Below are 16,393 nucleotides of genomic sequence, written 5' to 3' on the forward strand. Positions count from 1 at the left end.
TGCGTGTATCTGCATTACAATCGAACCGGAAACCACAATCAATGGAGCCGGCCATTGCTGCCTTGCTTTAGGCGCCTCGGATGGAACGGTGAGCACATTCCATTTGATCACGTCTGAAAGGTATTTAAGTGACGCAAGGTACCTAGGTAGGTACGGTCCTAATCCATCTAATCCATGGATCCGAACTTCATAAAAATGGTTTCACACATGATCTGCGGCTATCGCAGGTCACAGTCCACAAGTCATTGCCTAGTGCTGTACTCCGCATGTGCTTGTTTGTATCTAGCATCGATCAAAAGCAACCTTGTACTCACAACTTCGCCTTCTCCATCCCCTTCCCCTTGGGTTCCCCCTCATCTTACCTAAACCGATAAACAACATCCCCAAAACTCCCCGTAGGAAAAACATAAAACCATCTCAAGTCCGCAGGCCCAGTATTGACAATCCCGTGCTTAGCATCCGAAGGGATAAAAACCGTACTCCCAGCCTGCACTCTGCTCACGACCCCATCAATTGTCACATTGCCCTCCCCTTCGAGGATATGATATATTTCAGCCTGCGTGTGGCGGTGCGCGCAGAGGTGGCCTGTCGCTGGTGGACAGGTTGCTATTCCTGCGCAGAGGTCTGTGGACTCTGTTTGCGGGTATGAAATTAGAGTGTGCCAAGATATATCGCCGTGCGCTGGAGTAGGGAATGTTTCTGGGGGCGTTGTCCGCGTGTAGGTTGAAGGGAGGATTGTTGGTTTTGATTTTTGGGCCATTTTGGTTTTTGAGGATTTGTATAGTTTATAATAGTTATGGTTGTGGGATGTTAACTTGGTCCTGCATTGCGGGCGAGGGGGGGGGGGGGCGGTTGTTTTATAGTTGTTTCCTCGCCTAGGTTGCACCTTCCTATCCACATGTGTAGTTCCCAAACTGGAAGGAACAAATCAGGGAAGTGGCGGAAGTAGAAGGGGCGTAGTTGTCGAGGAAACATTTTCTTAAATGGGAAAGTACGTCCCTGGCATGGCCTAGACTCGTAAAGCTGCATGCACATATAGAACAGTTGGGCGATAAGAGGAGTCTAAATTTAGTGTCATTATTTACCTGACGGTCCCTATGTAGATATATGCCTATGTATATTGTATGTACTTATATATGTATGTAGATGAGCGAGGTACAAAGCACCGGACCAACGGAGCTGGGCAATATATGACATGCACATGCTTACAGGAAACAGCATTGCCAGCATATTATGGAAGTAGTAAAGAATTCCCAAGGCCCAAAGGATAGATGGATTATACGGAAGATAACAGCATATCTGTCTCCCCTATGTAAATGCAGACACAAATCGAGCCCCATGAGTTGCCGATATATCAGTCTCAACGCCATGAAAATGGAACTGGAATGAACCTTCTGCTGCCACCCAGTTATCCTCGAACCTGGGTAGCTTCAATCAGATTCGGATATGCAAAGAAAAGAAAATCCACGAGGAAAGATCCCTGAAATTACCACCGTACCATGTTGGAACAGGAAACCCAGCAAAGGGAGGAGGCAAATGACACAAGCAGGAAGCAGACCGGAGAAAGGACCCAAGAGAGAAGAGCAGGTATCAAAATTCAGGACATCAATCCCAGAGGACAGAGAATAAAGCTATCAACATTGCGCCGGAGACAGGACAGAAGACAAAGACAAAGATCTATGGATAGCTCGCTTTGACTAATCGCCCTATAACATGATGGCTGACAATAAAGGTGCACAATGAAAATTACCCAAACCCAACTCCACCAAACACGCAAGAATCCCCGGGGTTTCCCTCTAACGGAACGTGAAGAAACTAACTGGAACCCCGGGGAGTAGGGGTATGTGACTGGGAACTGGCTGACGAAACGACCACGGGGGATGTAACCATACCGAGTGGCGAGGCTCAAGATTAGTACCCGGGAGTGGTCCACGATAGCAGAATGATCACTGTCTTCACCCGACGTTCGACAGAACAGGAGAACAGACCGAAAGGAAGTGGGGCAAAATCCCAGAAACACCAGCATGAGTGAAACGGGAGTCAGAAACAAGGCGAGACTAAATGGGAATGGAAACAGAAGCCCATATTTGCGGGTCGGAAGTGATGATGCAATCCGAAGGCATGTACAAGACAAGACAAGAAATCATAATGCATGCCAGATCAAGACTCCATGATCATGCAGTAGGAGAGAAAAAAGAAAACGTAATCACATGTCAAAGGTATCGTCAACGTTGAAAATCCCGGGTTCCGTGCCATCGTGCGTCTTCTGGACGCCCGTCATGCGCTGGTCGACCGAGTTACCCGACCGGTGGCCTCGTTGCCAGTGATCGTCATGCATAGCGTCGTCTTCCATATGATCACTGTCATCCATAAGGTGGTGGTCAATAGAGCTCTCATTCACAAAGGTGAAGCCCTTGAAATTGGCTTGCATTCCGGGGGATAAGGGTGTGGAGGCTGGCATGAGGCCGTTGGCGACGTTTGCGGCGCGGAGATTGAGCGAGTTGTTCAGCTCCATGGCGTTTGTGAATTCGGGATCGAAGTTCGATGTGTCAGTTTCAGACTGCAGCTGCGGCTTGAACGGAGGAATAACTTCCTTGCGACACAGCGTGTCCCAGTTGATATCGTGGAAGAATGGGTGTGCCATGAGCTCCTTGGCGTCGCCATTGGCGCCCAGTCGGTGCTTGGGATTCCGGTTCAGTAGACCCTTGACGAAGTTTCTTCCCTCGGTGCTAAGCGCATCACGGGGGAATCGGACTTTGCCGAATGCGATATTCTTATACATCTGCTGAGTGTCCTCGGCGTAGAACGGACTCCAGCCACAGCACATCTCAAAGACCAAGACACCTAGGGACCAGAAGTCGACCATCTTTGTATATCCTTGCTCATCGAGCAATACCTCTGGGGCCAGATATTCAGTGGTACCACAGAAGGTATTGGTGGTGTCGTTTTGTGACAGATTTGCCTTGGATAGACCGAAATCGCAGAGCGCAATGTGACCGTTGGCATCCAGCAAAATGTTCTCTGGTTTGAGATCCCGATATACAATGTCGTGTTCGTGCAAATGTTGCAGAGCCAGAATTAACTCGGCAATGTAGAACTTCGCCCGGGCCTCCTGGAACCGACCCTCACGCTGCAGGTGCCAGAACAGTTCGCCGCCCGACATGTAATCCGTCACGAGGTAGAGATCTGTTGGAGTTTGGAAGGAGAACTTCAATCCAACAATAAACGGAGAGGCCGTCATCGCGGTGCGTACTAAAATATTGCGCTCTCCGAGTGTGTGTACCACCTCCTTCTTCTGAATGATGACCTTCTTAGAGAGAACCTTCATCGCATAGATGCGCTGTGTGTCCTTCTTCTTGACCTGATAGACCTGTCCAAAGGTTCCTTTGCCGATGAGTTTGAGGACGAGGAAGTCATTCGGTCCGACCTGTTTTCGATCTGTCTTTTCGAATTTCATATCGAGGTGAATTTCTCCAGACACTTGGTTATCGCCGGCACCGCGCGCAACCAAGGGGAACCAGCCTTCTAGTCGGCTGTGATCTTCCTTGAGGTTGACGCGGAGACGTACGTGACCTAAGAAAGCTTCCTGGTTGTTCCGGTCATAGACTGTGACATCAAGTTCCGACTGATCTCCCATAACATCACTTAACAGAACGTGTTAGTGAGTGACTCCAAGTGAAGGAACTGGGTTTGGGTAACATACAAGGTGGCCTCGTGATCCCAGTGCGGGTCTGTCACGGGCGTGCGCCCCTTGTGGTCGCCCTCGACAGCACTGTTGTGAGAGCTAGATCGGGTCTTCAACGGAATGGCCATGGGCCGACCCGCAGCCTCTTCGGCATCTGACTCCTGCTGGCGCCGTTTCTTTTCCTCCTCACCGTCGCGAGCACCCTTGGAGATATACTCATTCCATTCAAATACACACACCACATACGGATCGAAACTTGGCCGCAGTCCTCGACCATCGGTGATCTTAACAAACAATTTACCATTGATCGGGCCCGTGGGCGCGCCGTTGGCCGGGGATGTCGATGTTGCTGACGCAGGCGCAGCCTCTGACTGGGACTGGGATGGGAATGCTTCATCGAGTTTCATGGTGATCTCGTCCGTGGAGCTTTCCATGTCTTCCGGCTTTGACTCAGACTGTGGGGTCTCTTGCGCGCTCTCTTGCGGTGTGGAAGTGGCGCTCTTTTCCTGGGCGGCTGGGACCTCGTTGGACATGGCCCGGGGAGTAAGAGGTGGGGTATTCTTAAGACGCAACCCATCGGGCACGTTTTCAGTTAGCTTGGCTAGGTTCTCAGAAGATATTGAGACATGCGGTTTCTCATGGTCGAGGGGAGCTTCAATCAGGGAAAAAGCATCTGATGTAGGAGGAAGGGATGGATTGGAAAAATGTGTGGCAAGAACAGCGTCGTCAGAGATGCTGGATACTGGGAGGGAGGTTTGACGGCGAGAAGGAGGGTCTTCGGGAGGAGTTTGTGTGGGTGAAATGAGGTAATTCTTCAGCGTTGTAAAGATAGAGGACACTCCTGGACTCGTCCCGAGTTCCATCTCATCCGACTCGTGCTGTAACAAGGAATGTGGAGGGGTATGCAGACTGGGATGTTCCTCCATCTTATCAGACCCATCTTCCTGCTCCATCATGACAAAAGACTCGGAGGAATCGGAGGAGTGTTGGGTATGCGCATTTGATTGAAGGTCCTCAGAGGGTTTCGACAGACATGACCATAACCGCGGCAAACTCGCTTTATCACCGGAGAAAGAACCAACCTGGAAGTAGTTGTGCATAATGGAAGGCAGACGCTTGTCGACCGGATCAGGTTCAGGCGTTGCGATTCCAGTCGGCGTGGGGGGTAGAACCATTCGACCTGATCTGATCTTGAGTATCGTCTTCCAGTCCAGAGCTATTGAGACCAAAGGTTAGCCAGGGAAATGATTCCGATAAAACCTTCAATTCAAAAGTTGTAGGCAAATTCCGACAAGGTCCGAGACGAAAGGCGAGAAACCGAGGATTTGAGCGAAAGCCATCATCCTCGAAACACAATGTTTCATGCAGGTCAACCCTAACAAGAACAGACTGTAATGCAATGCGGTGTGAGGGGATCGTGGACCCTCTTTTTTATTTTTTTCCCTCTTCAACCCCGCCTTTCGAAAGGAATACCTAAGCCAAAGAAAAGATATAAGTTGACTCACTTCATTGTCTTCATGTCGTCGCCGTGCAACACGGGTCCACTCTGCGCAGCCATTGTGTTTCCATTCAAGAAAGTCGAGGAGGAGCGAGAAGTGGGGGGAGTGAAATTGGGGAGTTGGAAAAAGAGAAATGAGGATTTTTTGATGAGCTAAGGGAGTTTGCGGGATGGATTTGAACCCGTTCGGATTTTCCCCAACGAGAAAATGAATTCGGTTTTATTCTTTTATTTCTGTTTGGTTGGAAACAGAACAGAAAATAAAAAAAGTTGGCGATTCGATGGATTTTGGATTTAGAAGTGGGATTCTCTTCGGTAATATAGAACCCCACTGAAAGATAATGAAAAAAAGGCTTTTCATTGAGAGTCCATGTTTCCGTATTATTAACCTTGGAAGGGACATAAGCTCAGATATAAGATATAAGATATAAGATATTGACTCAGCTGAATGAAGCTGAAGCTGACTATAAGATAAAAGTTCTCAGAAGGGCCGGAACTAAGAAAAAGGACACTGACACATTCTTGTATTTCAAGGTTCTCTAATCCCGAGTCATCTACACCTTATTTCCTAATCCGTACTGTTCCTGAAGAGGGGAAAGGGGAATGAGAAATGAGAAATTATTAAAATTCAGAAATCAAAAAATAGAAATATAAAACGAAATTAAAAGACTCAACGTCATGTGGATAATATGAGTGACATTGTTCATCGCGCCTATGTACATAGGTACTTATGTACATATGTAGATATGTAGATATTGAGATAACTGTCCGGAAAAGATCTATTTTCTCTTCCTCATTTCCTTCTGATCTTTCCAGAATGTGAAGGAAACAAGATTATTGCATTTTCAGGTCACGGTCAATAGTCCGAATGACAATAGGCCAAGAGCATGTGGCTATACCCGTGTACTTTACCAAAAGAGGCTGAGAGGAATAAGGAATTCGCCTCTCAGCATGCGCCCTTTTTTCCCTTTGATACATGTACATACTTGTCCTTTTCCCTCTCTTATCGCGCTCCGAATCTCTATCTCCACTCTCACAGCGGGGTATCTTATTCTTGCATCTGATGACAACATCGGAGTATGTATACGATGTAATCCGCTTCTTATATTTCGGATAGTTTCCGTGTTATACTAGGTAGTAGTTTATATATGACTCGACATAGCACGTATATATTTTTACTTTACCTGTACGCAGCTAATTAATACAAAAACCCCTATGCTTTTCAATGAATGAAATACAGTCGACTGTGAAACCCATAGATCAAGTCCTCATTCACACATCCCGAGATTGTGACGACTTTCAGCTTTCAATATCGCCTGGGACGAGCCCTCAGCTCCCCCTTGCATCTGCATACCAGGTGAAATTGTGAGATATGCTGTGGTCGCAGTGGGATGCTCCCAGGCCTCCACATGCGTCATCGGCGCGCGCCGTGAGGTCCCAGCCTCTGCACTAACATGTGGCTCGGCGGATTTAAGACCCGGGTCGTGCATGAATGATGTACGTGCCACAGAAGTGAGCTTTCTGTGACTATGCAATAAATTGTAGAAGGAAAAGAAACACTAGAGAGCTTTGCCGATCTCCGATTTGGCCCCTCACGATTATAGTATCCATGGCCTCGAATAGGTGGGGGAATCAAGACGTGATCGACGCTTACTTTCCGCAACCTCCCTTGGGTTTATGTAGTATGACGAATGATATGCTATGGAAATAAAGATCCAGGACGTCAGTTCAAGGATGGTATCTAATTTCATCGTACCCCATGATAAAAAGTGCGTATTCATTTGCATTTACCATGAGTCCGTGCAGTTCATACTGCACATCTCGACAACCTTTTGTGGTATACAACCTACATCGATGTACAGCCGAGACCTGCATGATTTCAATGTGCATTTTCCGTTAAGCACGGGACCGAGTCCGAGTTTCGATTGAATTTGTAGGTCATCTGCACTGGGACATGATCGGCGGACTTGTACTCCGTGCAACAGAGTAAGCACCTTTCAAAGCCACTCAGCCTGATTTTCCGATTTTTTTCAAGCTTCCAGCTGTCTACAGATTTGATGAATAAATATATCTCCGGGGGCGTTCTTATATTAACCATCCACGTTTCCTCAGTTGCTAGGCCGAGAAATAAAAAAGATATGGCCTTTAATGTGCTATCCGAACTTGCTGCTAGTAAAGCCAATTCAAATATTGTCCGTAAGCAAACCTGGTCGAAGCGGTGACTCGCTACTGTGATTGAAACATGGCGACTTTGCTCCTGACCCGGGACATGATTTTCTCAAGCCTCCTAGGGGGGTTTGACTCAGGAGCTATATATCTCGCATGTGATATTGGAGATTGACTGCAAATAGAGGCAGACAATGAGGTCAGTGGTTACACAAGCAATTAACCTATGCGTTTCGATGCAGTTGTCTCTTTGTTGGATGGATGCAATTGACGCCCGATAATGGCAATGTTATTCGGAAAGGAACGGTGCGATAAACGACCGGTGAGTATTTGCGGGTTCTGTCAACATGTAGATCTATAGATGGACTTATCTTGAATATTGAATCCCCGCACTCCCGTACAGGCTACGAGGGGGTAACACAAAGCCCGAGATGCTGTGCCATGCGGGGAACCTATGATATCAATTTACCACGGGCAATTTGAGACGGCAATGGCGGTTGAGGGTCTAGAATTGAAAAAGAACAAGGATGGAAAAACAGTCAGAAGCAGAATGTTTGCCGATCCAACGGCCAGCCCGAAATGCTCCGTTGTAAGAAAGAGCATATGACGTCATGAGGACAATACGCAGTTTGCCTTGTTTGCACTGTTTATTGTTTGCCGCGTTTGCAGATTGTAGGGCGCCCGGAAAAACATCGGCCCTTCGCAAAACAGCTATTCGTCCCCATTTGCGCTTCCCCAGCATATCGACCAACTATCGACAAAATGCCACGAAAGCTAAGAGCGGCCGCTCAGGCGGCTGCAAAGTCGATGAGTGAGTTGATCCTAACCCATATTGGCCCGTGTCGCCAACATCCGCTCCTTCCCCTACTATGCATTGGATTTCCCCCTCCCCTTAGACGCGTTTGCGACTAACCAGCTTTAGAAAATGTACCTTCAATTCCAGATGTGTCTGATGAGGAGATGGTCGACGTCCCTTCTTCTCACCCCTCCTCGCCCGTAGCCGAACGAGAAGACTTCCCCGAAAAAGATCCGGACGTCGAACTCGAGGCTGAACCTGAATCTAAACTTGAACTTGAACCTGAACCTGAAGCCGAAAGCGCAGAGGTTGAGGCTACCGAAACACCCGCCACCCCCAAGCCAGAGGAAGAATTGACTGCTGCGACCCCCGCAGAAGACTCAATCCTTGCCGACACAGACAACACACCTTCCTACGGACCTGGCCGCCCATCACTTCCGCCTCGCGGCAAGCGTCGCATTGGTCGCCCACCCAAGTACCCTCGGCCTGAATGGAATCCAGCCGATGGCGAGCAACCACTTCGAGTTACTACTCCAGTTAAAAGACGCCGTGGTCGTCCTGCTGCTAGCGGTGGACGCTGGGCACGCAACCGCGGCCCTTCCCATCTCACCCAGGTGCCTGTTGACAAGGAAGGAAACATGATGGATGTAATCAACGACGAAGTGTCGATTCCGCCCGACCCAATTGGTGCTACTAAAGTCGACGAGAATGGCCACCTACAAGGCGGACGTGAGTATCGAGTCCGTACCTTCAAGATTCTTGGTCGCGGAGACCGCCTCTACATGTTGTCCACTGAACCGGCCCGCTGCATTGGCTTCCGTGACTCGTACTTGTTCTTCCAGAAGCACAAGATGCTGTACAAGATTATCATTGATGATGACGCCAAGCGTGATTTGATTGAACGCGATCTCATCCCCCACTCTTATAAGGGACGAGCCATTGGTGTTGTCACGGCGCGCTCTGTGTTCCGCGAGTTCGGCGCAAAAATAATTGTTGGTGGTAAGAAGATTACCGACGACTATGACGAAGCTGCTGCTCGCGAGCGCGGTGATGTGGAAGGCGAGCTGGCCGTTCCGGAAGACAGATTGCCCGGACCTGGAGAAACTTACAACAGGAATCAGTACGTCGCCTGGCACGGCGCAAGCAGTGTTTATCACACAAATGCGCCCGCGGTCCCGCTTGTTGGTGGAAAGCCAGTTGATACCAAGAAACGCCGTGTGCCGGTTACTGATGACAACTGGATGCTCGAGCATGCCCGGGCTGCAAGGTGGGTCTATATTGAAAGCGAAAACCCCGTTGGGACCTGTCGGCTAATGCATAGTATAGCAACTTTAACTCAAAGCTCGCCGAGATGCGCCGTTCGAATCTGGGTGGTGTGTACGATGTCCACACCAATATTATGCAGCACCCGAAGATCATGCAGCCAACTCACGCTCGATGGGAGCGCGTTTCCCCAGCTCCGGCATCCGTTCCGACCGAGTTGACGACGAACATGAATTCGTTGAACCTCTCCAACGGAGGCTCTCCTTCCGGCCATGAGAACCAGACCTCCCACGAAGCCCAAGAATCCCACGAGGCTACCACTGGCGAGACCACTGAAAGCCTTGCCACTACCTTTTCACCTGTTCCCGCTCACCTCCACGACCGCTACGTCATCCAGGACATCGTCTATGAATCGCCGCCATATTCAAACATGGGCATCCCGGGCCCTGATGGAGATGTGCACGATATTGGCCCCAATGGCCTGGTCAGCGTCGCCAACCCCGAACATCCCGAGTTCATGACTCCAGAGATCCTCGAATTGCTTCCGCCAGACTGCAAGGAAGCTCTCGTTGATGCTGCGGCACAGGAGGTTGAATGGAAGTCCAAGTGGACTAGTGAGACCAAGGATGGTGAGCGTACTCAGCCAACCAAGAGTTACGCCTGGTACCCGTAAATTCTATAGTCGATTTCTTTCTTTTCTTTTCTTTTTTCCTTGGGATTCTTGCGCGTCGGCGAAATTTATAGGTTAGCATGGGCTGGGTGGCTGGACATGGCAGGCAAAAGCCGCTGGAGTTTTTTTTCTTTCTTTCTGCTTCCGGGTCTGCTTTCGTTTTCACGACATACGCCTTTGGTGGATCTTTGCCTATCTCCATACTGTACTGACTGGTTCTTTTCTTTTTCGATCTTCGATCACTGGATCTGTATGACTGGCTTCGAGTGATGGATTTTTAGATAACACTGAACCAACTTTTTTTCAATGGCAACATTGCTAGCCCTGCGAAGCAGCCATCAAGAATTAGCCACTTCCATATCTTCAGCCGTGGTATTGTACTGATGACCTACAAGTCAGGCCGTGGAAATAATGGATATAGAGCCGATTTCGATGATGTTACTGTTGAGATATGCCAGCCACTGCTCTAACATTTACCCATTAGACCAAAAGGTCAAAACAAAGTCAGTTCATGGGGACTGACTTGTTGCAGTGGTATATATATGCAGGTGTTCTTACTATGTATTGGCATACATGTTGTGGAATCACACTACTAATAAGAACCGGGAAGCCCTTTTAAATTAAAAGGAATACATTAAAAAAAAGGTTTCTTTACTCTTCTATGAGTAGACTTCATATTCCTGCCCAGGTGGTATTTATAACTACTACTTTCAGTACATATATATGTATAATAAGATGCGCAATATAACTAGCCCCTCTTCAAAAGCTCCTGGTATATATCCATGGATATATTATATACAATATAGTACGCGTATTGACTTACTTTAATAGTTAGACGTGTTGAAATTATAGAGCCCTCTCTTAACCTCGACCTGAGTATAACCATAAACTATATAAGGTTTACGCAAAACGAACCTACTGAGAGATATTGGACTCTAATCATAGTAAAAAAATGAATGAAGAATTGGCAAAAAAAAAAGGTTGAGCCCAACCCGATTTGAACGGATGACCTTGAGGTCTGGAATCTCACGCGCTACCGCTGCGCCATAGGCCCGAATTGATGCCTATTCTCAGCAAAATAGGCATACTGAGGCTAAAAGAAAAATATTTCTAGGTTTGACACCTGGCTGGAAGTCCAGTACCGCTTTCCTAATTAAGTGCTGTTACTAGATTCTGCCATAGTTTCTGCCACTTTTTATTCTGCCAAATATCCAGCCCAGTTCTACTTTACAGTGCCGTTTCATGAGTATTTGCACCCGTGTACCTCTACCATTGACCGCTCTGTCAACACCGCCTACCTATTCCTATTATTATATGACCCACCCACATAGCACGACTGGTTGGGAGTGAGTACGAAGTTATTCCCGGCAGAAAATGGGGCCCTCCTGAAGTACTGGTGTGCAAATACTCATGAAACATGACTTGTACATAGTGAAAAAATTCTCATTTTTCATCACAGAAAGTCGTATATTTTGCCTGATTCATACTCCATGGGCCTCTCTATACACGCGTTTTACCATATCTACCTAGGTACGTCTCGGGACTAAAAAGAGGCATTGGGGAAGGAATGAAGAGTTAACAAAAAAGAAATGTTGAGCCCAACCCGATTTGAACGGATGACCTTGAGGTCTGGAATCTCACGCGCTACCGCTGCGCCATAGGCCCGAATTGATGTCTGTTGAGATGGCGAAAGATATGACGGTCCTTAAGAAGATTCTCTTACCGTAAAATTATCAGCTATTATTTTAACCTAGTTTACTTTTAGAGATTAAGGTTATAATGAATGAACTTGTGATTCTGTGTGGAAGCATACCCCAAGGTGAAAATTTGAAATTAATAACTTAGCTTACACGAATAAATAGAAGAAAGGAAAACCGAGGTCATCTAAAACTCCATTTCAAAGAAAGGGAAGCAAAAATAGACATGGAACCAAGAGATCGAGGGAGTTGGCTTAACAAAGGGTGTTGAGGAGTGGAACAGCCAGATAGAAAAAGTGACAGAAGACAAGACAAGGCAGACCGGCGTGAGCCCTCAGAGATACCTAGGCAGTGTCAGATCATATGGAGGGGATGGTAGAGAAACAACAAGAGAGATAGAGGTAATAAAGAAGGGTTCCCGGTGCTGATGCACTGAGAACCAAAAGAGAAAAAGGCTTGCTTGATAAAATGGCCGGGTCATGCATGCGAGGGTAAGACAAAGAACAAGGAAGAGCAAAAGGGTGAGACTTCAACGGAAACGAGGCTGCATTGGTCGCATGGTAGGAAGTAAGAGGCTGTCACATGGCCATTTCCGCGCGCAGCTTTGCCAGCTCGGCTTCCTCGTCGTCTTCCTCTTGTGCCTTGGCGGGTTGTTTGACTATAGACAAGTTGGTTAGTGAACGATAGGTATGATATCTGCTCTGTTCCAACTTACGATCTGTATTCCCCGCAGCTGGTAACCGGTCCAGTTGACTGCCCACGGGTACGGTCCCGGTGTGGAGCATCTTTGCGTCCATAGCTTCCTGCTCCAGACCCTCCAACTCGGCATCGAGCTCTTCCTCGTCCGGCTGTTCGCCGATAGGGAAACTGGTAATGACGCTTCCGATCTCGGCGCTGAGCGCATGCTGGTCTTGGAGTTCCTCCTGCGAATTATCAGTATGGCTGTAATATAATAACGATAGGGCAATATGATAGATAAGGCTCAAGGGATCGGTAGCAACGTACATCGTCTTGTCGACATCCTCGAGCTTCATTCCACCGTGGATCTGTTTCATAGCGGCGCCGGCCTGCTTCATTGCAGCCAAGGTCTCGTGGTTGATATTCGCGGCTTCGATGGAGTATATCTGCTGCTCGAGTTGCATAATCTGAGCTGTTGTCTGCTCGAGATTCTTCTCGTGGACCTTTTTGCGTCGGAGAGCGTTTTTGGCGGCTATTCAACACGATAATAAGAGGAACAGATAGTTAGCCACCATATGCAACTCTCAAATAGATGTCCAGCAACAATCTGCAAGATTCGCAACCATACCATTCTTATCTGAGTTAACGTTCTTGCGCGCCATAGCCTCCTGTTCTGAGATCTGGGTCTCGAGATGCCTCTCGCGTTTCTGCAGCATATCCAGCTGCTCGCGCAACTGTAGAATAGCGTTCTTGGGCGCATCCTTCCGCTTCTGAGCGGCGGCCCCGCCAAACCAAGACCACATTCTGATGTCGGTGACTGTGTAACTGGAAATCGAAGGGAGTAAATAAGCAGGATAAGTCCCGGTGGTCAGGAAATATGTCCAAGGAGACCAGGCGGCCGAAAATCCGGGGTGAGTGAGGAGGGAAGACTAAATTGGTTGTTTTCTTTGCTGCAAGTCAGGTGGAACGATAGGCTCCAGGCAAAGCCAGTGAGCTGACAGACGGAGTAAGAGAAGGGCGGGAAATAAGCCCCGAATGACCAAGGGGGTTTGGAGCACACGGACTCGTCGAGAGCGCTCCCAAGGATAATTTCTGGATGAATGTAAAGTGGAGGGGAGCCCGACTTTCCCTCGCTGAGCCTATGACATACACGGTAAGGCCAGTCACGTGCGCCAACAAGACCGTTGTGTTTGTGACCTTTTGATCTGCCTCTTATTCTTTTCTTCAATTTTCATACTTTTTACAATGTCAAGCATTTTCTTCAACTAGCGCAGAGATGAATGGGCCGCGCCCCTCGACTCGCGTGTTCCTCTCCGATCTCTCATCTCTACAGGCGGACTCGAAGATCCGCTTTCTTGGCTGGTGCGTCAGGCCCAGAGCAGAGAACAAAATAGAACTAAGTCGAGGCTTTCCAATACTAACGACGATTTGCGTTCTTGTGTACACATAGTGTGACACATTATACCATCACTACCGGCCATTTGATATTGGAACACAACTATCCACGCAGCAAGACAGCTCCAAGCTCTGTATCTGTCGACATCAATGCCCTCCTTGAGGACCTGACGGCCGAAGAATTGCGCGTAGGAACATGGCTGAATGTTGTGGGCTATGTTAGAGAGTCGGAGTCGATGCCGCCACTATCGCCTCCATCTTCATTCCCTTCGACTCCCGGCGACGCGAATCGGCCAAACCAGAGGCCTGATGCGATCCCACCTCGTCCGGTGTATGTCGAGGCGATTATGGTTTTTCCGGCGGGAGCTATTTCCATCGGGGAGTATGAGCGAATCCTTTGCAATTCTCAGCATGTCGAGCGGATGATACAGTTCACCCATTAAGGAAACATCTGTAGTGGCTCAGAAGATCACATGGAGCCCAAGGAAATCACTCATTAATGGAGCGTCTCTGCATTAGACATTTTGCTATATATTACTTTTCGAGCACCTCGGATACAAGGCGAGGGGTATCAAGACGTAAATCAGAACACCAGACAAAAAAACATCAAGGAGCAACCTTAAACCGCCAATTCCACCTTCTTCTCATCTGCCTGATTCACTTGCTGAAGCCGAAGCTGCCTCTTGGCCCGCTTGCCCTCCAGCTTCGTCTTCTCCTCCTGCATGCGCACAATGAGGGGACTCTTCATACGAATCTTATGTCCATACTTATAGAACACAAACGGAATCGGCACAATCACAACTTCCAACAGCCCCAGCAGAGTGCCGGCCCAATTCGGCCCCAGACTGGCATACATAGAAGAGCCAGCAAGAGGCAGAACACCACCGAGGATACTCCGAATAACCGAATTACCCGCCAAAGCAGAAGCAGCATACATACCGTAGCTGTGAGTCAGGTAGTTGGACGCATAGATGAAGACACCAGTGTTTCCCGCGCCGAACGGAATACCCGCGAGTGTCGGCACGATCCAGTGAATCGAGGCTGGAGAGCATGTCCATGCGAACCAGAGCTCACCGACTGGGATAATTGTTGCGCAGATGCAGACGAACGCGACCATTGCTTCTGGGTATGGTTTTCCCGTCTCGGGATCTTTGGGTGGCTGTTGACTAGCCGCCGGACTAAGGGTTCACAGGCGATTGTGAGGAGGACGCCAATCCCGATACCCAGGAAGGCGAGCCCAGACACGCCCAGTTGCCATCCGCGAATATCTCGGAAGACAATTGGGTAAGCTACGAAGCAGAGGTACAGGATGCCATAGATGATTGCGATGTAGATGTTCCAGAAAATGCTGATTGGGTTAGTTTCATGTTCTGTGAATTGCTGTGGGGTACAGAAGGGTAAGAGACTCACCAGATTGGCTCGGTGACCGCCATTACAAATGGCCGGCTGAGGTTCAGCTTGAGGATTTCGGGAAGGCTCGCCTTTTGGTCATAACGACTCCACCAGCGGGACTCGCCGGTCTCCTTGCGGAGTCTGGCTGCTTTCTTTTGTAGAATGGTTGGTGCGTAGGTTTCCTTGAGGAGGATAGCAAAGACCAACGCGATAGCGGAGAGAATGAGCGCGATCCAGCACATCCAGCGCCAGCCAAGATATTGAGTGACGAACCCTCCGATAACAGGGCCGATAACTATATCCCGTTAGAAATGGACTCATTGTGACGGAAAAGAGAATAGGTGAAGAACAAACCTGGTCCATTGAGTGGCCCGATACTCCAAACAGAGATCGCCAGAGCGCGGTGCTCATCGTCTACCAAATCAGCCACCATACCGGGCGCTGTAGAGATCATAACACTGCCAAAGAAAGCAGCGATAAACCGAACGACGATCAGTGCTGTGACGGACTTCGCGAGCGCGCAGGGGATGATCAGGACTGTGAACACGGCAAGACATATTACACAGACAGGTTTCCGTCCGTAGACCTCGCTCAACGGGGCCATGAACATGGACCCGATGGCAAGACCGAACAGATAGAAGGTTAAGCCAAGGGTGACGATAGTCCCGGATTGGCCGAATTCCTCGGCCATTAATGTAATACCTGATGTATAAGAAGTTGAATACAACACGCTTCCGGGTTTGTTAGCTAGAGAACCTCGTGCTTCAAAACTTCAAGATAGATACTTACACAATGAGAGTATTCCATGATAGGAACACGATGCCCATGGACTTATACTTTAAATTCCAGTTCTTGGGGTTCTCAGGGTCATCGTCGCCATCCCAGTCGACCTCGTAGTCGGGGTCAGCGGTGGCATTGGTTGCGATTGTCGTTACACGCTCCGACAGTGACATATGCGAGGTTCGCGAGGCGCGAGCTGTCAATGTCTTTCCTAGCGCATCGCGGTCGGCCTGTGTGTCTACTGTGGAAATGGACTCGATAGAGTCTGTGTCCTGGGACACCCTCTCAGTGTTCTGAGGCCATTTATCTTGGCCCTCCAAATTGGAGTGTTGAGCTGCCATTCCCTGGACCAATAGCCTTCTAGGCAATGGAA

At 48.6% G+C, this 16,393-nt stretch overlaps 5 protein-coding genes across 5 annotated transcripts; 2 read left to right on the forward strand and 3 right to left on the reverse strand.

The window, feature by feature from the left end:
- Positions 1-2,206: 2,206 nt before the first annotated feature.
- Positions 2,207-6,673, reverse strand: schA (serine/threonine protein kinase SCH9; the record flags this gene model as incomplete). Its single annotated transcript, XM_057288751.1, has 3 exons — positions 2,207-3,644; positions 3,704-4,901; positions 6,538-6,673. 3 exons carry the CDS (start codon positions 6,671-6,673, stop codon positions 2,207-2,209), a joined length of 2,772 nt encoding a protein of 923 aa, XP_057149953.1.
- A 1,438-nt stretch (positions 6,674-8,111) lies between these two features.
- N7519_001974 (chromatin structure-remodeling complex subunit RSC7) lies at positions 8,112-10,081 on the forward strand (the record flags this gene model as incomplete). Its single annotated transcript, XM_057288752.1, has 3 exons — positions 8,112-8,160; positions 8,272-9,412; positions 9,472-10,081. 3 exons carry the CDS (start codon positions 8,112-8,114, stop codon positions 10,079-10,081), a joined length of 1,800 nt encoding a protein of 599 aa, XP_057149954.1.
- A 2,272-nt stretch (positions 10,082-12,353) lies between these two features.
- N7519_001975 (ESCRT-III subunit protein SNF7) lies at positions 12,354-13,256 on the reverse strand (the record flags this gene model as incomplete). The annotated part of the gene is made up of 4 exons (XM_057288753.1): positions 12,354-12,433; positions 12,491-12,717; positions 12,781-12,985; positions 13,082-13,256. The coding sequence occupies 4 exons, from the start codon at positions 13,254-13,256 to the stop codon at positions 12,354-12,356; spliced, it is 687 nt and encodes a 228-aa protein (XP_057149955.1).
- Positions 13,257-13,729: 473 nt separating this feature from the next.
- Positions 13,730-14,291, forward strand: N7519_001976 (nuclear telomere cap complex subunit Ten1; the record flags this gene model as incomplete). Its single annotated transcript, XM_057288754.1, has 2 exons — positions 13,730-13,815; positions 13,904-14,291. The coding sequence occupies 2 exons, from the start codon at positions 13,730-13,732 to the stop codon at positions 14,289-14,291; spliced, it is 474 nt and encodes a 157-aa protein (XP_057149956.1).
- A 176-nt stretch (positions 14,292-14,467) lies between these two features.
- On the reverse strand, positions 14,468-16,361 carry N7519_001977 (MFS transporter; the record flags this gene model as incomplete). Its single annotated transcript, XM_057288755.1, has 5 exons — positions 14,468-14,997; positions 15,039-15,196; positions 15,259-15,535; positions 15,595-15,971; positions 16,030-16,361. The coding sequence occupies 5 exons, from the start codon at positions 16,359-16,361 to the stop codon at positions 14,468-14,470; spliced, it is 1,674 nt and encodes a 557-aa protein (XP_057149957.1).
- Positions 16,362-16,393: the final 32 nt, after the last annotated feature.

The sequence above is a fragment of the Penicillium mononematosum genome, assembly GCF_028829835.1.
Source record: "Penicillium mononematosum strain IBT 11891 chromosome Unknown utg000002l:1.0-8112719.0:1.0-8118358.0, whole genome shotgun sequence".
Classification (NCBI taxonomy): domain Eukaryota; kingdom Fungi; phylum Ascomycota; class Eurotiomycetes; order Eurotiales; family Aspergillaceae; genus Penicillium; species Penicillium mononematosum.